Below are 22,113 nucleotides of genomic sequence, written 5' to 3' on the forward strand. Positions count from 1 at the left end.
CATATCCCTTCTGGATTTTATCAGCTGTCTTAATGGCTCTTCAAGGACATCCAAGTATATTGTTCCTTCCTTTAACATCTGGAAACTGAAGACCTCTAAAGGTTTGTTTATTTCTCCACATCTCCTTTTTAAAGGCAGTGTTTAAATTAGGGAGCCAATGCTAAGCTTTGGTTTCTTTCTCTTCTTTTAACCCTGTACTCAGCACTGGTCAGACCACACCTTGAGTGCTGTGTCCAGTTCTGGGCCCCTCAATTCAAGAGAGATGTTGAGGTGCTGGAAGGTGTCCAGAGAAGGGCAACAAAGCTGGTGAGGGTCCTGGAGCACAAACCCTATGAGGAGAGGCTGAGGGAGCTGGGCCTGTTTAGCCTGGAGAAGAGGAGGCTCAGGGGTGATCTTATTACTGTCTACAACTACCTGAAGGGGCATTGTGGCCAGGTGGGGGGTGGCCTCTGCTCCCAGGTAACCAGCAACAGAACAAGGGGACACAGTCTCAAGTTGTGCCAGGGTAGGTCTAGGCTGGATATTAGGAAGAAGTTCTTCACAGAGAGAGTGATTGGCATTGGAATGGGCTGCCCAGGGAGGTGGTGGAGGCACTGTCCCTGGGGGTCTTCAAGAAAAGACTGGATGAGGCACTTAGTGCCATGGTCTGGTTGGTTGGTTAGGGCTGGGTGCTAGGTTGGACTGGATGAGCTTGGAGGTCTCTTCCAACCTGGTTGATTCTATGATTCTATGATTACCAACAGCCCTTGTAAGCATTGATAGGACTCTCAATGCCTTCAGATTCCAGGATGGAATTCTCTGGGCTGGCTTTTCACAGGCTCACAGGATAGTAGGGGTTGCAATGGACCCAAGGAGATCATCAAGTCCAACCCCCCTGCCAGAGCAGGACAATCCTATCTAACACAGAGCACACAGGAACACATCCAGACAGGCCTTGAAAGGCTCCAGGGAAGGAGACTCCACAACCTCTCTGGGCAGCCTGTGCCAGGGCTCTGGGACCCTTACAGGAAAGAAGTTCCCCCTTGTGTTGAGCTGGAACCTCCTGTGCTGCAGCTTCCACCCATTGCTGCTTGTCCTATCCCAGGCAGCAGTGAGCAGAGCCTGTCCCCCACTCCTAGCAGCCCTCAGCTACTTATAAACATTGAACCAATCCCCTCTCAGTCTTCTCTTCTCCAGACTAAAAAGCCCCAGGTCCCTCAGCCTCTCCTCACCAGCCATGCCCTCCTGTCCCCTCATCATCCTCTTAGTCCTCTGCTGGACCCTCTCCAGCAGATCCCTGTCCCTCTGCAACTGGGGAGCCCAGAACTGAACACAGGATTCAAGATGAGGTCTCAGCAGGGCAGAGCAGAGGGACAGGAGAACCTCCCTTGACCTGCTGGACACACTCTGCCTAATACACCCCAGGATCCCCTTGGCCTTCTTGGCCACAAGGGCACATTGCTGTGCCATGGGCAACTTGTTAGCCACCAGCACCCCCAGGTCCCTCTCCACAGGGCTGCTCTGCAGCAGTCACCTCCCAGCCTGGACTGCTGCAGTTTGTTATCCCTCCTCAGATGAAGGACTCTGCACTTGTCCTTGCTGAACCTCATCTGGTTCCTCTGTGCCCAGCTCTCAGCCTGCCCAGGGCTCTCTGGATGGCAGCACAGCCTGCAGCTGTCTCAGCCAAGCCTCTCAGCTTGGTGCCAGCAGCAAACTTGCTGAGCAGACTCTGTTTGTGCCTTCATCAGTGTCATTGATGAAGCTGTTGAACAGGTCTGGCCCCAGCACTGATCCCTGGAGGACACCACTGGTCACAGCTCTCCAGCTGGACCTGGCACCATTCATCACCACTCTCTGATCTCTATCTTGCAACCAATTCCTTACCAACCTCACTGCCTGCTCTTCCATCCCACACTTCCTCAGCTTGCTCACTAGAGTGTCATGTGAGACAGTGTCAAAAGCCTTGCTAAGGTCAAGGTAGACTCCATCCATTGCTGTCCCTGAATCTACCCATTCAGTTATAGCATGATACAATCAGGCAGGTTGGAAGAGAGCTCCAAGCTCAGCCAGCCCAACCTAGCACCCAGCCCTGGCCAATCAACCAGACCATGGCACTAAGTGCCCCAGCCAGGCTTGGCTTCAACACCTCCAGGCACAGCAACTCCACCACCTCCCTGGGCAGCCCATTCCAATGCCAATCACTCTCTCTGCCAACAACTTCCTCCTAACATCCATCATAAAATGCTATCAGGTTAAAGCCTGACTTCCCCTTGGTACATCCATGCTGACTACCCCTGATAACCTTCTTCTATTCCAAGTGCCTTGAGATGCCCTCCAGCAGGAGCCACTCCATCATTGTTCCAGGGATGGAGGTGAGGCTGCCTGATCTGTAGTTCCCTGGAACCTCTTCCTTGCCCTGTTTGAAGAGTGGAGTGCCATTGGCTCTCCTCCAGTCCTCAGGCACCTTTCCTGTCTGCCACGAGTTGGCAGAGATGATGGAGGGTGGCAGAGTGATAACGTCAGCCAGTTCTCTCAGCACCCTTGGGTGCATCTCATCAGGGCCCGTGGACCTGTGAATGTTTTCACACAAAAGGATTTTGTTTGAAGCATCTGAAGTGTGAAAATGTTTCTGTTTATAGAAATAAGTCACCTTCTGGCCAGCAATGGAAACGTTTCCCTTCAGAAGATAGCAGCACAACAAAATGATGTTACTGAGGCTGTTATTGCCTTGACTTTGCCAGCAGAAGTTGTGGCTCCCAGAGTTGGGTTTTTTTTTTGCTGAAGTTGTTAGAGGAAACTTTGGGATTGAATAGGGGTTAAGGAAAACCTCTGAATTAGTCAGGGGAAAAAAAAACATAGAATCAAGCAGGATGGAAGAGAGCTCCAAGCTCAGCCAGTCCAACCTAGCACCCAGCCCTGGCCAAGCAACCAGACCATGGCACTAAGTGCCCCAGCCAGGCTTTTCTTGAACACCTCCAGGCACAGCCACTCCACCACCTCCCTGGGCAGCCCATTCCAATGCCAATCACTCTCTCTGTGAAGAACTTCCTCCTAAAATACCACCCAAAAAAGGAGTGAGTTTCAGCCAAAAATGAGTGTTAAAAGTCAAAAGGCTGTGTTGGCTTCACTGAAGGTTTGTTAACTCTCCAGCACTGAGAGGTTGGGAGCAGACAGATTGTTCTTCCCATGGAAAAGGCTCTAGGAAAGGATGAATCTGGGCTAGAAAGTTGTGGCTGAACCCAGGTAACTCACTTCTGCTGGTAGAATAAAGGGATAGGAGGGGATATAGGGAGGAAGGGGTAGGGATTATACTTCTGCTGGTAGAATAAAGGGATAGGAGGGGATATAGGGAGGAAGGGGTAGGGGTTATACTTCTGCTGGTAGAATAAAGGGATAGGAGGGGATATAGGGAGGAAGGGGTAGGGGTTATACTTCTGCTGGTAGAATAAAGGGTTAGGAGGGGATATAAGGAGGAAGGGGTAGGGGTTATACTTCTGCTGGTAGAATAAAGGGTTAGGAGGGGATATAGGGAGGAAGGGGTAGGGGTTATACTTCTGCTGGTAGAATAAAAGGATAGGAGGGGATATAGGGAGGAAGGGGTAGGGGTTATACTTCTGCTGGTAGAATAAAGGGATAGGAGGGGATATAGGGAGGAAAGGGTAGGGATTATACTTCTGCTGGTAGAATAAAGGGTTAGGAGGGGATATAGGGAGGAAGGGGTAGGGATTATGTTGGAGCCCCTGTTGTACCACCTCTAGGTGCCTCCAGATTCTCCCTCTCAGAGTGAGAGCAAGCAAGGATTGGCATAGGCAAAGCAGAAAGCAAAACCAAGTGCATCATGGAATTCTACAACTGGACTGAACATATCCCCTCTGGTAGTGGAGGAGGAGAGGAGAGTCAAGCTTGCATGGCATGACACTTTCTCTGGTGAGAAGATGTGTCTGTAAGCTGTACCCTAGACAATCAGGGTCGTGTCCTCTTTGTGCTTAGTTAGCAAATTCACAGACTGATTGAGACTGGAATAGAGCTCTGAGGTCATCCAGCCCAGCCTCTGACCTAACACCACCACACCATGGCACTGGGCTGGAATAGAGCTCTGAGATCATCCAGCCCAGACTATCACCTAACACCACCACACCATGGCACTGGGCTGGAATAGAGCTCTGAGATCACCCAGCCCAGACTATCACCTAACACCACCACACCATGGCACTGGGCTGGAATAGAGCTCTGAGATCACCCAGCCCAGACTATCACCTAACACCACCACACCATGGCACTGGGCTGGAATAGAGCTCTGAGATCATCCTGCCCAGCCTCTGACCTAACACCACCACACCATGGCACTGGGCTGGAATAGAGCTCTGAGATCATCCAGCCCAGCCTCTGACCTAACACCACCACACCATGGCACTGGGCTGGAGTAGAGCTCTGAGATCATCCTGCCCAGCCTCTGACCTAACACCACCACAGCATGGCACTGGGCTGGAATAGAGCTCTGAGATCATCCAGCCCAGACTATCACCTAACACCACCACAGCATGGCACTGGGCTGGAATAGAGCTCTGAGATCATCCAGCCCAGACTATCACCTAACACCACCACAGCATGGCACTGGGCTGGAATAGAGCTCTGAGATCATCCAGCCCAGACTATCACCTAACACCACCACAGCATGGCACTGGGCTGGAATAGAGCTCTGAGATCATCCAGCCCAGACTATCACCTAACACCACCACAGCATGGCACTGGGCTGGAATAGAGCTCTGAGATCATCCTGCCCAGACTATCACCTAACACCACCACAGCATGGCACTGGGCTGGAAGAGAGCTCTGAGATCATCCAGCCCAGACTATCACCTAACACCACCACATCCACCACACCATGGCACTGGGCTGGAATAGAGCTCTGAGATCATCCTGCCCAGCCTCTGACCTAACACCACCACATCCACCACAGCATGGCACTGAGTGCCACAGCCAAGCTTGCCTTCAACACCTCCAGGGACAGCAACTCCACCACCTCCCTGGGCAGCCCATCCCAGTGTCTAATTCCCTTTTCCCTCAGGAACTGCTTCCTAACATCCAACCTAACCTCCCCTGGCACAGCTTCAGGCCATGCCCTCTCCTTCTGTCACAAGTTGCCTGGCAGCAGAGCCTGACCCCCACCTTACTACAGCTTCCCTTCAGGTAGTTTTGTTCAGTATTTGGTTTGCTTCTCTAAGTCTCTACATGGAATTACTACCAGGAATTAGTCCCTTTAGCCTAAGGTCTCAACTACCACAGGCTCACAGGGATGTTAGGGGTTGGAAGGGACCCAAGGAGATCACTGAGTCAGGCTGCCCTGAGGAAGGATTATTTTTTGACCTTTTTTAGGCAGTCAGCCACCTTCTCCTCTTCTTTAGCTGCTTGACCAATCTGGATTCTGAGAGAAATGTTAAGGCACTGAGATTTCAGTGCTTTCTGCTCAAGCACATCCTGACTTTAAGCATGCAAATTCATCTTGTAATGCTCAGTGATGCCAAATACTTTGTGCCCCCTTCATTGCTTTTATCATGTGCCAGGGTTAAGTGCAAACAGCTGAAGGAGAAAACCCTGACCAAAAAAAAAACCCACCCCAAACTAATCTTGGTCTGAGTACAGGGAAGAGAGATCTAAGCCAACAGTCCAGTAAGCCTCTGCCTCTGGAGGCTCAGTTGCTGCATCTAAAAGCAGTCATTCATGAAGCCAGCTCAAACTGTTGGTCAAATCCCTGTCAGTCTAAACAAGATTGAAGCTGTGAAATGCCAACTAAAACTTGGAGCTTTCCTGGAGCAGCCAATTCTTAGCTTTAATCAGAATATCTCACAAGGCAAAGGGATCATTCTGAGTTCAGCTCTGTGGGGTGTTGTGTGGAGTAGCATGACCTGAGAAGAGTTCTGGCTCTAAATTGAAGGTGTCGGAGTTGTCCTGGCAGACACCAAGATCTGGATGGCACAGCAATGTGCCCTCGTGGCCAGGAAGGCCAATGGGATCCTGGGGTGCATTAGGAAGAGTGTGTCCAGGAGATCCAGGGACGTTCTCCTCCACCTCTACTCTGCCCTAGTGGGGTCCTACCTGGAATATTGCAGCCAGTTCTGGGCTCCCCAGTTCAAGAGGGATAGGAATCAATTGGAGAGAGTCCAATGCAGGGCTAAAAGGGTGATTAAGGTGATGCAGCATGGTCAGAGGAGGAAGGACTACTGTCAGAGAGAGTGCAAGGGAGGGCTGCAAGGATGCTTGAGAGAGTCCAAGGGAGGGCTAAAAGGATGCGTAAAGGGACTGCAGCACTGCCCGAGGAGGAGAGGCTGAGAGCCCTGAGGCTGCTTAGGCTGCAGAGGAGAAGGCTGAGAGGGGATCTGAGCTATGTCTGTCAAGAGCTGAGGGCTAGGAAAGAAGGCACAGGGACAGCCTCTGCTCACCTGTGCCCTGGCACAGGACAAGGGGCAAGGGATGGAAACTGCAGCACAGGAAGCTCCACCTCAGCATGAGGAAGAAGTTGTTGAATGTAAGGGTGAGAGAGCCCTGGCACAGGCTGCCCAGAGAGGTTGTGAAGTCTCCTTCTCTGGAGCCTTTGCAGCCCTGTCTGGATGTGTTCCTGTGTGACCTGTGCTCGATTCTCTGCTCCTGCTGTGGCAGGGGGCTTGGACTGGAAGCTCTGCAGAGGTCTCTTCCCATCCCTAACATCCTGTGAGTGAACAACACACGCGAAGTGAGCAGTTCCTCAGAAGGGACATTTGAACAGGTTGTTAGGTCTCATTGTTTCAGCCAGCACAGCTGCCTTGAAAAGTGTTTGAAACACATTAATGCTAGAACATGCTGCCAGCCTGGTGATTGTGGGTGGGGGCAGTGCCATGCACAATTCCAGGCTGGGCAGTGCGTGGCAGGAGAGCAGCCCTGAGGAGAGGGACTTGGGGGTGCTGCTGGAGGAGAAGCTCACACTTCTGCTGCTGCAGCCCAGGCTCTGCTTGGCTTTCTGGGCTGCAAGTGCACACTGCTGGCTCCTGTTGAGCTTCTCCTCCACCAGCACTCCCATGTCCCTCTCTTCAGAGCTGCTCTCAAGCCACCCACTGCCCAGCCTGGAGTTGTGGTTAGCATTGCCCTGACCCAGATGCAGGACCTTGCACTTAGTCTTGTTGAAACTCATGAGGTTGGCTTGTGCCCCTGCCATGCCCAGGGACACCCTACCCTAGAGCAGGCTGCCCACAGCCTCAGCAAGCCTGGCCTGAAACACCTCCAGCCATGGGGCCTCAACCACCTCCCTGGGCAACCCATGCCAGCCTCTCACCACTCTCATCATCAACAACTTCCTCCTCACCTCCACTCTGACTCTCCCCACCTCCAGCTTTGCTCCATTCCCCCCACTCCTGGCACTCCCTCACAGCCTCAAAAGTCCCTCCCCAGCTTTTTTGTAGGCCCCCTTCAGATCCTGGAAGGCCACAAGAAGGTCACCTGGGAGCCTCCTCTGCTCCAGCCTGCACAGCCCCAACTCTTTCAGCCTGTGCTCACAGCAGAGCTGCTGCAGCCTCTCAGCATCCTCCTGGCCCTGCTCTGGACACACTCCAGCATCTCCACATCCCTCTTGTCCCAGGGGCTCCAGAGCTGGATGCAGTACTCCAGGTGGGGTCTCAGCAGAGCACAGCAGAGGGGGAGAATCCCCTCCCTGGCCCTGCTGGCCACACTTCTGCTTCTGCAGCCCAGGCTCTGCTTGGCTCTCTGGGCTGCAAGTGCACACTGCTGGCTCCTGTTGAGCTTCTCCTCCAGCAGCACCCCCAAGTCCCTGTCCTCAGGGCTGCTCTCCAGCCACTCACTGCCCACCCTGGATTTGTGCCTAAATATAACTGTGACTGTCAGAGGAAGCAACTGATAATGGTCTTTTGTTTAGCTTGGCATCTTCAGAGGAGGAGAATGTAGAGTGGAAGTGAGGTGGTTCAGTGTGGAGTGAAAAGCAGGGCTGAAGCAATCAGCACACAGTACTGATGCCTAAACATTTCTGTATGAAATCACTGCCACAGCTTTGGCTTTTCCAGTACAATGTGTAAAAGCATCACACCCACAGAACCACTTCTTCCCTTCTGGCACATCACTTCTTCTATTGTGACATAGCCATCAGGTCTTTGGGGCACTAAGTGCCCAAGGAGACTTTGTTTTGTTATTTAGGCCTCCAATTTATGCTTATGATGAAGGAGGGTTGCAAGAAGGATGGAGAGAGGCTGTGCACTTAAGGCCTGTAGTGGGCAATGAAGAGGGGGAATGGCTTCAAACTGGAGCAGGGCATTTAGATTGGGTGTCAGTGAGTGAATTCTGCACCACTGGGACAGGTTGCCCAGGGAGGTGGCTGAGGTCCCATCCCTGGAGATAGTCAAGGTGAGGCTGGACAGGGCAGTGGGCAACCTGTTGTAGTTGAGGATATCCCTGCTGACTGCTTGGGCTGGGTGAGCTTTGGAGGTTCCTTCTAACCCAAACCATTCTATGTTCTCCTGGTACAGATTACCCCTACAGCATATGTTAAGCTTTCTGTCTGGAGCTGAATTTCTGTCACCTATCATCACTTAAAAAGAGCTCAAAAGAGAAGTAGTTTGAAGGTTCTCCTGCACAGCTGCAACCACCACCGTGCCCCAGATGGAAGGGGTATGTAAATCCCTTGAATAACATGTTTAAGTTGCTATTTCTATTCCTCTCCCTACTACTTAGAGCCCTTTTTTTGGTCTCCAGTCAAAGCTTAGTCTCACAAATCCTCTCCATTCACATCTTTTAAAAGGGGAAGAGCAAAACCAATTGCATTGAAAATGCTATCAAAGCACTGAAGGAAAAAAAACTCAAGCAGAGATAGAGATGAAACTATTTTTGTCATGTCTTTCTGACCAGAGTGTAAGAGAAAGAGGCTCTTGAAAAGCAGCCTTTCCCTCAGCTCCTTTCTCTACATTTCAGTGCCTCTGAAGAGCAAACACCACACCTCCAAGATGTTGTGAGGTAAGGAATTTCTGATCCCTGTTTGGTGAGGTTTACTTCTAGGCTGATGAAAAGCTCAACAGGAGCCTGCAGTGGGAGTGCAGCCCAGACACAACCCTGTGCTGGGCTGCAGCAAGAGCAGTGTGGGCAGCAGGGCAAGGGAGGGGATTCTGCCCCTTGGCTCTGCTCTCCTCACACCCCACCTGCACTCCTGGGGGCAGTTCTGGAGCCCCCAGCACAAGCAGGACATGGAAGTGTTGGAGCCAGTGCAGAGGAGGCCACCAAGATGCTGAGAGGGCTGCAGCAGCTCTGCTCTGAGGACAGGCTGAGAGAGTTGGGGCTGTGCAGCCTGGAGAAGAGAAGGCTTTGAGGAGACCTTGGAGTGGCCTTCCAGTGTCTGAAGGGGGCTACAGGAGGGCTGTGGAGGGACTATTGACAAGGTCTGGTAATGAGAGGATGAGGAGGAATGGGTTTGAACTGGCAGAGGGGAGATTGAAACTGGATGTTAGGAAGAAGTTCTTTGCAGTGTGGGTGGTGAGACACTGGCACAGGTTGCCTAGGGAGGCTGTGGAGCACTGAATCACCCAAGGAGATCTTTGATCCCATTGGGTGCTTCTGTGCTCCACAACCTCCCTGGAGGTGTTCAAGGCCAGGTTGGATGAGGCCTTGAGCAACCTGTTCTAGTGGGAGGTGTCCCTGCCTATGGCAGGTGGTTGGAACTGGCTGATCCTTGAGGTCCTTTCCAACCTAAACCATTCTCTGATTCAAGAGTTTCTGGGGCAGGCTTAAATGCTGAGGTGTGTGCTGCAGACAGAATTTCAGTCACTCCAGGTAATTGTCTTTAGACCCAGTACCTGCTCCTGGAGAGCCCTTCAAGAAACTCAGCTGTGGCTTTAGACATGTAGCTGCCTACATGTGCAGTGGGGCAGATCCAGCCTGACCCGAGTTCATGGACCATAGGGATGAAGCACAGAGTATGTCAGGATAAAGCCAGAGCCAGGAGGGGCACAGGGGGAGCCTGGGTTGCTGTTTTCAGAGCCCTACAGGGAGGTTACAAGGAAATGGGAGTCAGATCCTCAAAGTAAAAGCATAAAGAGGCAATGGCCAGGAGTTGTTGTGTGGGAAATCACAGATGCCACCCTCCAGTGTTCCCATCACAGAGAGAGTGATTGGCACTGGAATGGGCTGCCCAGGGAGGTGGTGGAGCTGCTGTGCCTGGAGGTGTTGAAGCAAAGCCTGGCTGGGGCACTTATAATCATAGAATCAGTCAGGGTTGGAAGGGACCACAAGGAGCAGCCAGTTCCACCCCCCCTGGGAGTGTGCCATGGGGACACAGTGTGAAGTTGTGGCAGGGGAGGTCTAGGCTGGATGTGAGGAGGAAGTTCCTGGCAGAGAGAGTGATTGGCATTGGAATGGGCTGCCCAGGGAGGTGGTGGAAGCCCCAAGCCTGGCTGGGGCACTTAGTGCCATGATCTGGTTGCTTGGGCAGGGCTGGGTGCTAGGTTGGGCTGGATGAGCTTGGAGGTCTCTTCCAACCTGCTTAATTCTATTATTGGATAGGGCTGGGTTCTAGGTTGGGCTGGATGAGCTTGGAAGTCTCTTCCATCCTGCTTGATTCTATTATTGGCCAGGGCTGGGTGCTAGGTTGGGCTGGATGAGCTTGGAGCTCTCTTCCAACCTGGTTAATTCTATGATTGGATAGGACTGGGTGCTAGGTTGGGCTGGATGAGCTTGGAAGTCTCTTCCACCCTGCTTGATTCTATTATTGGATAGGGCTGGCTGCTAGGTTGGGCTGGATGAGCTTGGAAGTCTCTTGCAACCTGGCTGATCCTACGATCTCTGGCTGCCCATGCTGCCCACCTTGGCTGCAGGTATGGAGCAGGTAGAGCCCCAGGCACTGACTGCTGAAGGATGCTACCTTAGAGTACCACCTCAGAGTGCTGCCCTTGGGAGCTTGGGGTGCTGCCAGGCTGACCTGGGTAGAGGTAGCTGGCTGGGATGCCCTGGAAGCAAGCTTCTCTAGCTGTCCAGCCTTTAAAAAGACAATCCATCAGCGTCTGGGTTATTCGTTCGGGGGCTTTTGTCAAGGGCATCGTTTTGCACTCCAGAGAGCCGCGGTGGGGGCCAGTAACAGGATGGGTGGTTTGCTAGGGGCCGGGGCTGCTGCTGTTCCATACGCTCCCGGAGCTGTCAGGCAGAGGAGGAGGAGGAGGAGGAGGAGGGCTTGGCGCTGAGTGGCCTTTTAAACCCCGGGATTTCAGCCATGAGCCGCAGCTCGGCATTCCCAGACGGAGCAGATGCGCGGCGGGATGGGAGATGCTTTGGCCTGAACCTCACAAGTATGTGCCTGAAGGAGGGCTTGGGAGAGGGGGAGCTGGGAATGGGAGCATCGCTCTCCTGCGGCCGTTTCTAAGCAACGCTTTCGATTGATTCCTTCTCCTTTCAAAGCAGATCTCGCTGAAGTCACATCGATGTGATGAATCCCGCGGTGTGTGTGTGTGTGTAGCCGAGCCAGAATGGAAGGGATATTTCCCTCCTGCTTCTTTTTTTAAGGCTGGATGTGGAGTTTTGCCTGTTGGAAAACCTGTCCGTGCAGGGGAGGGGAAGAGTAGCAAGGGATTGCTTACCATGGTAGTCATTGCACCGGCAAGAGCTGCGATCTGGTCCTTAAAAGCAGGGAAATATCAACCGAGGGGGGGGTGGGGAGGGGAAAGGAAATGTAAATGAAGTCTTAAAGCAGATTTCAGAGTCATTATCCTTTTGTGGAGCCGATTAATGGAATGTAATCTGACCTAAATGAAGTGCTAGGAAGGGACCGACAATTGCTTGTGTGTTTAGCTGGGATTACTTGGGAACATACTCTGCTGCCTTGCAAATTAGTTGTGATGATTTGGGGTAGAAGGCTGAGCTAGGTTAAAAAACTGAAATGCACAAGCCAAGCTCAGGAGGTTCAACAAGAGCAAGGGCAAGGTCCTGCAGCTGGGTTGAGGCAATGCCAAACACAAATCCAGGATGGGCAGTGAGTGGCTGGAGAGCAGCCCTGAGGAGAGGGACTTGGGGGTGCTGGTGGAGGAGAAGCTCAGCAGGAGCCAGCAGTGTGCACTTGCAGCCCAGAAAGCCAAGCAGAGCCTGGGCTGCAGCAGCAGAAGTGTGGCCAGCAGGGCCAGGGAGAGGATTCTGCCCCTCTGCTGTGCTCTGCTGAGACCCCACCTGGAGTACTGCACCCAGTTCTGGAGCCACCATTACAAGAAGGATGTGGAGATGCTGGAGAGTGTCCAGAGCAGGGCCAGGAGGATGCTGAGAGGCTGCAGCAGCTCTGCTGTGAGCACAGACTGAAAGAGTTGGGGCTGTGCAGGCTGGAGCAGAGGAGGCTCCCAGGTGACCTTCTTGTGGCCTTCCAGCATCTGAAGGGGGCTACAAAAAAGCTGGGGAGGGACTTTTGAGGCTGTGAGGGAGTGCCAGGACTGGGGGGAATGGAGCAAAGCTGGAGGTGGGGAGAGTCAGTGAGATGTGAGGAGGAAGTTGTTGGTGATGAGAGTGGTGAGAGGCTGGCATGGGTTGCCCAGGGAGGTGGTTGAGGCCCCATGGCTGGAGGTGTTTAAGGCCAGGCTTGCTGAGGCTGTGGGCAGCCTGCTCTAGTGTGAGGCCATGGCAGGAGGGCTGGAACTGGCAGATCCTTGTGGTCCCTTCCAATCCTGACAGAGCCTATGATTTTATTCTAAGAGTTTGTGTACCCTGTCCTCATAATCCCTCTGTGTCCCCCTGACCCTATACCATTACAACTCTCTGCACAGGCTTTAGGATAGAAGAATCTTCTCCTGCGTCTCCGATCATTTGTCTGACTTCATTTCAGCAGCCAGCCCAGTGCTGGCATTCCATGAGGTGCACCAAGAATATCTGCTTCTTTTTCTAGTCCTCAGTTAGGAAGGCCACACCTTGAGTGCTGTGTCCAGTTCTGGGCTCCTCAATTGCAGAGAGCTGTTGAGGTGCTGGAAGGTGTCCAGAGAAGAGCATCATGGCTGGGGAGGGGCCTGGAGCAGAGCCCTGTGAGGAGAGGCTGAGGGAGCTGGGGGTGTGCAGCCTGCAGCAGAGGAGGCTCAGGGCAGAGCTCATTGCTGTCTACAGCTACCTGAAGGGAGGCTGTAGCCAGCTGGGGCCTTATTGCCCTTCTTTGGACACCTTCCAGCACCTCAACATCTCTCTGCAACTGAGGAGGAGCCCAGAACTGGACACAGCACTCAAGGGGTGGCCTGAGCAGTGCTGAGCACAGGGGCACAAGAACCTCCCTTGTCCTGCTGCCCACACTGCTCCTCAGCCAGCCCAGGATGCCATTGGCTCTGCTGCCCACCTGGGCACTGCTGCCTCCTCTTCAGCTCCTCTCTCCCAGCACCCCCAGCTCCCTCTCTGCCTGCCTGCTCTCAGCCACTCTGGCCCCAGCCTCTAGTGCTGCTTGGGGTTGTTGTGGCCAAAGTGTAGGACTTTGCACTTGGCCTTGGTCAATCTCATCCCATCTCCCACCACTTTGGTGACCTCAAGTTTATGTTGTCATCTAGCTCTGCTCCTCGAGGTGTGAGATACCCAGACCAAGTTTTATGCTTAGCACATCTTTGTCTTTTTCATACCATCATCATCACCACTTCTTCTTTCTCTTTTTTTTCCCCTATTGTATTTTCCCTGTTGGTGCTTTTAAAAATACAGATAGGTACTGTTAATGTCAGGAAAGCTGCTTGAGAGAAAGGGTTGCAGGGATTGTTCTAAGAGCTCTGAAGTGTGTGCTCTCCTTAAAATGTGGAAGCAAAATTCTCTGCCTTCCTTCAACAGGCTAAGGCATGGAGCAGTGTGGCTGGAAAGCTGCCTGCAGAAAAGGTCCTTTGAGTTGTAATTGACAAGCAGCTGAACAGGAGCCAGCAGTGTGGCCAAGGAAGCCAATGGCATCCTGGCTGGGATCAGCAATGCTGTGTGCAGCAGGGGCAGGGAGGGGATTGTGCCCTTGGACTCTGCTCTGGTGAGGCCACAGCTTGAGTGTTGTGTTCAGTTTTGGGCACCTCATTACAAGAGAGATGTGGAGGTGCTGGAGCTAGTGCAGAGCAGGGCAAGGAAGCTGGGGAAGAGCCTGGAGAATAAATGTGATGAAGAGTGACTGATGGAGCTAGGGATGGTTAGTGTGAAACAGAGGAAGCTGAGAGACCTCATTGCTGTCTACAGCTACCTGAAGGGACACTGTGGAGAGGCTGCTGCTGGGCTCTTTCCACAGGTAATTGGAGACAGAACAAGGGGGAATGGCCTCAGGCTGAGACTGGGGAGGTTTAGATTGGACATTAGAAAGAAATTGTTCATGGAGAGAGTGGTCAGGGACTGGGGTGAGCTGCCCAGGGAGGTGGTGGAGTCACCAACCCAGGACATACTTAAAGATGGTTTGGCTGTGGTGCTTGGGGGTATGGTTTATGGTGAACCTTGTAGAGTAGGGATCTGTCTTTGACTTGATGATCCTGAGGAGCTTTGCCAACCTGAATGTCTCTGTGATTCTGTGAAGTGTGTGTCCCCTGAAATAAATGTCCTGAGCAAGCTAAGTTTTACTTGTCTGTTTTCCACCCAGGGTTTGAACATGGGCACCCAGCCACACACTGCAGCCAAGGCAGAGATCCCTGACCATGTCCTCTACACCGTGGGAACTTGTGTGCTCATTATTGGCTCCATTGGCATCATTGGAAATCTCCTGGTCCTCTATGCATTTTACAGGTACAGAAGCTCCTTTGAGGGTTGCCCTGATTGGCCACGAGGTTCAGGTGTGCCTGTGTGCAGATGTTCTGTACTGGTTGTACCAAGTGCAGTGTCCTGCAGCTGGGTGGAGGCAATCCCAAGCACAAAAATACAGGCTGGGCAGGGAGTGGCTGGAGAGCAGCCCTGAGGAGAGGGAGGAGAAGCTCAACAGGAGCCAGCAGTGTGCACTTGCAGCCCAGAAAGCCAAGCAGAGCCTGGGCTGCAGCAGCAGAAGTGTGGCCAGCAGGGACAGGGAGGGGATTCTCCCCTTCAGCTCTGCACTGCTGAGACCCCACCTGGAGTACTGCATCCAGCTATGGAGCCCCCATTACAAGAGGGCTGTGGAGATGCTGGAGAGTGTCCAGAGCAGGGCCAGGAGGATGCTCAGAGGCTGCAGCAGCTCTGCTGTGAGCACAGACTGAAAGAGTTGGGGCTGTGAGGGAGTGACAGGACTGGGGGTGATGGAGCAAAGCTGGAGGTGGGGAGAGTCAGAGTGGAGGTGAGGAGGAAGTTGTTGGTGATGAGAGTGGTGAGAGGCTGGCATGGGTTGCCCAGGGAGGTGGTTGAGGCCCCATGGCTGGAGGTGTTTAAGGCCAGGCTGGCTGAGGCTGTGGGCAGGCTGCTCTAGGGTAGGGTGTCCCTGGGCATGGCAAGGGGGTTGGATCAAAGATCCCATTGGGTGCTTCTTTGCTCCACAACCTCCCTGGAGGTGTTCAAGGCCACATTGGATAAGGCCTTGAGCAACCTGCTCTAGTGGGAGGTGTCCCTGCCTATGGCAGAGGGCTGGAACTGGCTGAGCTTTGAGTTCCCTTGCACCCTAAACCAGTCTCTGAGTTGCCTGACTGTAAGCAGCCTCCCATGCCAAGCTGGATAGCATTTATTTATCCCAGCAAGCAAAGTCATAACGTTGGCTGTTCACTTCCTCTCTTTAACATCACATCCTTCTCCTCTTTTCAAGCAACAAGAAGCTGAGGACACCCCAAAACTACTTCATCATGAACTTAGCTGTGAGTGACTTGCTGATGTCAGCTTCTCAGGCACCCATCTGCTTTATCAACAGCTTGCACAGGCGATGGATACTCGGAAACATAGGTACCTTTGCCATGCTCCTTTGTTGCCCTACCAGCTCTGTGCTCTCTGCAACCTAGCTTAGCCATGGCAGCCTTGCTTGGTGCTCTGGAAATGTGGTGGCTTAGGAACCTTCCCTCCCCACTGCTTGACATTTGCCAGACTAGAAGCTGGGAAGTAAGATGAAGATGTATTTACTGCCTGGCATGTATAGGCACAGCATCACACACGCAGAGAAACACAGACACAGCCAGGCTGGCAGTGCCCCTCAGGATCACCAAGTCCAACCTGGAACCCTACTCTACATGATTTGCCTTAAACCATAGCCCTGAGCACCACAGCCCAACCACCCTTACAAGTATTTACAATTAGATACAAGTTAGAAATAGTACAGGAATGGAAATCCCCTCTCAGACAAAGAAAACTGCCCAGGAGGGCTCAGAGTTAGCCCCCTCTCTGCTCCCTTCCTCCCCTGCTCCCCTTCCTCCCCTGCTCCCCTTCCTCCCCTGCTCCCCTTCCTCCCCTGCTCCCCTTCCTCCCCTGCTCCCCTTCCTCCCCTGCTCCCCTTCCTCCCCTGCTCCCCTTCCTCCCCTGCTCCCCTTCCTCCCCTGCTCCCCTTCCTCCCCTGCTCCCCTTCCTCCCCTGCTCCCCTTCCTCCCCTGCTCCCCTTCCTCCCCTGCTCCCCTTCCTCCCCTGCTCCCTTCCTCCCCTGCTCCCTTCCTCCCCTGCCTTTGGAACGTGTCCAGAGAAGGTGGTGAGGGGCCTGGAGCAGAGCCCTGTGAGGAGAGGCTGAGGGAGCTGGGGGTGTGCAGCCTGCAGCAGAGGAGGCTCAGGGCAGAGCTCATTGCTGTCTGCAGCTGCCTGAAGGGAGGCTGTAGCCAAGTGGGGTTGGGCTCTGCTGCCATGGAAGAAGCAATAGAACAAGGGGACACAGTCTCAAGCTGTGCCAGGGGAGGTCTAGACTGGATGTTGTTATGAAGTTGTTGTCAGAGAGAGTGATTGGCATTGGAATGGGCTGCCCAGGGAGGTGGTGGAGTGGCTGTGGCTGGAGGTGTTGAAGCCAAGCCTGGATGAGGCACTTAGTGCCATGGTCTGGTTGATTGGCTTGGGTGCTAGGGCTGGGTGAGCTTGGAGCTCTCTTCCAACCTGCTTGATTCTATGATTCTAGACATGGACAAACATAATCAGAGTAGAAGCCAGCAGCAGCCAACAGCAGGTAGCAAAGCTTATCTGTTAGCTGCCCAGATTGGGGGAGAGATATCAAAGCAGATTGGGGTTAAGAGAAAGTAATTAGGTCTGATGACACAGACCAGACAGAGGAATGAAAAGGACAACATCCCAGGACAAAGTTCAGGAAAATGTTGAAGCAGAGCCTGGCTGGGGCACTTAGTGCCATGGTCTGGTTGACTGGCTAGGGCTGGGTGCTAGGTTGGCCTGGGTGAGCTTGGAGGTCTCTTCCAACCTGCTTGATTCTATGATCCAGGTTGAGTGGGCTTTGGTCTTTAACTGCAGGGAACTAACAAGGAGTTTAGAAGGAGGTCTGCTTTAAGGTGGAAGCTGCTATTTCAGCTGCTTCCCAGTCCAGTGGGCCACTGCCTGTAGCCACCCAGGGTGACACAAGACCTCATGAAATGAAGGGTCATTCAACACAAGCTTCTGAATCACTTTAGGGGCAGCTCTGCAAGCTGAAGTCCCACAGCTAAACTGAGGCAGTGTGGTCTGGATGATCAGGTAGTGAGGTGGATGTGAACTGGTTGAAGGGAGGAAATCATACAGTTGTGGTTGTTGGGATGGAGGTCAGTTGGAGGCCTGTGACTAGTGGGGTCCCACAGGGGTCAGTACTGGCACCAGCACTGTTCAATATATGCATCAGTGACCTGGCTGAGGGCACAGAGGGCACTGTCAGCAAGCTTGCTGCTGACACCAAACTGGGTGGAGTGGCTGCCACAGCAGAAGGCTGTGCTGCCATTCAGCCAGACTTGGGCAGGCTGAGAGCTGGGCAGGGAGAACTGGAATGAAATTGGACAAGGGCAAGGAAAGAGTCTTGCACCTGGGAAAGAACAACCCCAGGGATCAGGATAGGTTGGGGTCTGACCTGCTGAAGAGGTAAAGGACCTGAGGGTCCTGGTGGATGCAAGGTTGACCATGAGCCAGCAGTGTGCTCTGGTGCCCAGGAGGGCCAATGCCATTCTGAGGTGGATTAGGGCTGTGGTTAGCAGGTTGAGACAGGTTCTCCTTTCCCTCTACTCTGCCCTGCTGAAGCTGCACCTGGAATACTGTGTCCAGTTCTGGGCCTCTCACTCCAAGAAGAACCTTAGGGAACTGCTTGAGAGATTCCAGCACAGAGTCACAAAGATGATGAAGGCTGTGGAACATCTTCCTTAGGAGGAGAGCCTGAGGGAGCTGGGGCTGTGCTGCTTGGAGAGAAGAAACCTGAGGGGTGACCTCATTCATGTTTGTAAGGAATGGGTGCCAGGAGGCTGGAACCAGGCTCTGCTGGGTGATGCCCAATGACAGGACAAGGGGCAATGGGAGGGAGTTGAGGCATAGGAAGCTCCATGGACACAGGAGGAAAAATGTTTTCCCTGCATGGGTGATAGAGCACTGGAAGAGGCTGCCCAAGGGGGTTATGGAGTCTCCCTCTCTGGAGATGGTCAAAGCCCACCTGGATGTGTTCCTGTGTGATCTGCTCTAGGTGATCCTGCTCTGGCAGGGGGGTTGGACTGGATGAGCTTTGGAGGCCCCTTCCAACCCCTGACATTCTGTGATTCTGTTTTCATTTGCCAGTGCCATGCTTGAAGGCCAAGGTGATATAAGCTCTTCCAAAAGGATGGGTTTAAGCCATAAGTAAAATGATATCTCAGTTACTTGAATGTAGGTCTCAGTAAAGTGAAACTCTTCCTACCTGATCCAACAAGATCTGGACAGGCTGAGAGCTGGGAGAAGGCAAACCTCATGAAGTTCAATAAGGACAAGTGCAGGCTCCTGCATCTGGGGAGGAACAGCAGCAGGCAGCAGTATAGGTTGGGGCTGCCCTGCTGGAAAGCAGCTCCGTGGAGAAAGCCCTTGGAGTGCTGGTGGGCAGCAAGCTCTGCAGGGGCCAGCAATGTGCCCTGGTGGCCAAGAGAGCCAATGGCAGCCTGGGGTGCATCAGGGAAAGTGTGGCCAGCAGGGCTAGGGAGGTTCTGCCCCCCCCATCTGTTCTGCCCTGCTAAGGCCACATCTGGAATGCTGTGTCCATTTGGGGGCTCCCCAACTCAAGGGAGAGAGGAACCAGCTGCAGGGAGTCCAGCAGAGAGCCACGAGGGCGAGTGAGGGACTTGAGCAACTGCCCTGTGGAGAGAGCCTGAGAGCCCTGGGGCTGCTTAGTCTGGAGAAGAGAAGGCTGAGAGGGGATCTGAGCAATGCCCATCAGTATCTGAGGGGTGGGTGTCAAGTGGAGGGGGCCAAGCTCATTTTGGTGGTGATCAGCAGCAAGCCAAGGAGCAATGGATGCAAACAGGAACAGAGAAGGTTTCACCTCAACATGAGGAGAAACTTCTTTCCAGTGAGGGTGACAGAGCCCTGGCACAGGCTGCCCAGAGAGGTTGTGGAGTGTCCTCTGGTAAAGAAAACCCCAAAAGCTTTAACACAAACCCTGCAATTCATGCAGGAGCTGGAGCTAACTTCCACAGCTACTCATCAAACTGCTTCTGCCTTGGGTTTTTTTTTAAGCCACATCAACCAAAGTCATGCTTTAAAATGCACCTCTGTCATTAACAGACAGATGTCTGCAGCAGCCTGGTGAGGTCAATAGATTGGGCACCAGGCCAGGAAAATCTAAGTTGAATTAGGTTGGGTTTTGCTTTGAGGCAGTTTTCCATCGACAGAAAGTACACAGTGGGGAGCAGGACTTGCTAAATGGAATCTATTTTGTGTTTTATGAAGACTTCTGAAGTGATGAGGCTTAAAAATAAACTAATAAATGAATTTTCTAATGGGCTACAAGTCTTGAGACAGGAAAAAAATAGGAAGCCTATCAAGAGAATTGTTGTAGTGGGAGGTGTCCCTGCCTATGGCAGGGGATTGGCATTTAGATGATCTTTGAGGTCACTTTCAACTTAAACCATTCTATGATTCTAGTTCAAGGACATTGAACTGTCCAGAGGAGGCCACCAAGATGCTCAGAGGGCTGCAAGAGCTCTGCTATGAGGACAGACTACAAGAGCTGGGGCTCTGCAGCCAAGGTTTTGAGGAGGCGGCCAGTCACTAGTGGTGTCCCTCAGGGATCAGTGCTGGGCCCCATCCTCTTTAACATCTTCATAGATGATCTGGATGAGGGCATGGAGTCAGTCATCAGCAAGTGTGCAGATGACACCAAGCTGGGGGCAGATGTGGCTGGGTTGGAGGGCAGAAGGGCTCTGCAGTGGGACCTTGACCGCCTGGACAGATGGGCAGAGTCCAAGGGGATGGCTTCAATAGCTCCAAGTGCTGGTGCTGCACTTTGGCCACAGCAACCCCATGCAGAGATACAGGCTGGGGTCGGAGTGGCTGAGAGCAGCCAGACAGAGAGGGATCTGGGGGTGCTGATTGACACCCACCTGAACATGAGCCAGCAGTGTGCCCAGGTGGCCAAGAGAGCCAGTGGCATCCTGGCCTGCATCAGGAATGGTGTGGCCAGCAGGAGCAGGGAGGTCATTCTGCCCCTGGACTCTGCACTGCTTAGACCACACCTTGAGTACTGTGTTCAGTTCTGGGCCCCCCAGTTTAGGAGGGACATTGAGATGCTTGAGCGTGTCCAGAGAAGGGCAAGGAGGCTGGGGAGAGGCCTTGAGCACAGCCCTACGAGGAGAGGCTGAGGGAGCTGGGATTGGTTAGCCTGGAGAAGAGGAGGCTCAGGGGAGACCTTATTGCTGTCTACAACTACCTGAGGGGTGGTTGTGGCCAGGAGGAGGTTGCTCTCTTCTCTCAGGTGGCCAGCACCAGAACAAGAGGACACAGCCTCAGGCTGTGCCAGGGGAAATTTAGGCTGGAGGTGAGGAGAAAGTTCTTCCCTGAGAGAGTCATTGGACACTGGAATGGGCTGCCCGGGGAGGTGGTGGAGTCGCCGTCCCTGGAGCTGTTCAAGGCAGGACTGGACGTGGCACTTGGTGCCATGGTCTGGCCTTGAGCTCTGTGCTAAAGGGTTGGACTTGATGATCTGTGAGGTCTCTTCCAACCTTGGTGATACTGGGATACTGTGTGATACTGTGAGACCTTGGAATTGCCTTCCAATATCTGAAGGGGGCTACAGGAGGGCTGGGGAGGGACTATTGACAAGGTCTTGTAATGACAGGAGGAGGAGGAATAAGTTTAAACTGGCAGGGGGGAGATTGAATCTGGATGTTAGGAAGTTCTTTGCAGTGAGGGTGGTTTCAGATTAGCTTGAGCCATTCCTACCATGGTGTCACAGGGGAGTAATGACTCTCACTTCCAATGTGATTGTCTTGTAATGACAGGAACGAGGAGGAATGGGTTTAAACTGGCAGAGAGGAGGTTGAAACTGGGTATTAGGAAGCTCTTTGCAGTGAGGGTGGTGAGACATTGGCACAGGTTGCCCAGGGAGGTTGTGGAGCACAGAAGCACCCAATGTGATCAAAGAAGCTCTTTGCAGTGAGGGTGGTGAGACACTGGCACAGGTTGAGGGTGATGAGACACTGGCACAGGTTGAGGGTGGTGAGACACTGGCACAGGTTGCTCAGGGAGGTTGTGGAGCACAGAATCACCCAATGTGATCAAAGATCACATTGGGTGATTCTGTGCTCCACAACCTCCCTGGAGGTGTTCAGTGCCAGGTTGGCTGAAGCTTTGAGTGACCTGTTCTAGTAGGAAGTGTCCCTACCTATGGCAGTGGGCTGGAGCTGGCTGATCCTTGAGGTCAGTGTCGTGGATGCATCTTGACACATGGCTGTTTTCTTGCCCAGGCTGTAACCTGTATGCTTTCTGTGGGGCACTCTTTGGCATCACCTCCATGATGACTCTCTTGGCTATCTCTCTGGACCGTTACCTGGTGATCACCAACCCTCTGCAATCCATGCAGTGGACTTCAAAGAGAAGAACCTTGCAGGTCATCGCTCTCGTCTGGCTCTACTCGCTGGGATGGAGCGTGGCTCCACTCTTGGGCTGGAGTAGGTCATCTCCTCTCTTTATCTCTTCTGCTGTGCCCTCTGTGGTCTCTTTTAGCCTTGCTTGGGATAGTCAAAACCATATTGTTAAGTTCTTGGCTGGATGCACAGCCACCCTCTGATGGGTTGGAGCTGGGATGGTTTGGGTGTTCCCTGCCCCACCACCACCACTTTGTAAATCACCCAAACTAGA

At 53.1% G+C, this 22,113-nt stretch overlaps 1 protein-coding gene across 2 annotated transcripts in view; it reads left to right on the top strand.

Annotated features, from left to right (window-relative positions):
* Positions 1–22,113, top strand: part of LOC135178408 (melanopsin-like) — a 54,861-nt gene that overhangs the window by 11,810 nt on the left and 20,938 nt on the right. For both annotated transcript variants that reach the window (XM_064149362.1, XM_064149363.1), the window contains exons 3-5: positions 14,546–14,688; positions 15,668–15,801; positions 21,720–21,923. In XM_064149362.1, the coding sequence (XP_064005432.1) occupies positions 14,546–14,688; positions 15,668–15,801; positions 21,720–21,923 (481 nt within the window). The remainder of the gene's footprint in view (positions 1–14,545; positions 14,689–15,667; positions 15,802–21,719; positions 21,924–22,113) is intronic.

Source organism: Pogoniulus pusillus, chromosome 9, assembly GCF_015220805.1.
Source record: "Pogoniulus pusillus isolate bPogPus1 chromosome 9, bPogPus1.pri, whole genome shotgun sequence".
Classification (NCBI taxonomy): domain Eukaryota; kingdom Metazoa; phylum Chordata; class Aves; order Piciformes; family Lybiidae; genus Pogoniulus; species Pogoniulus pusillus.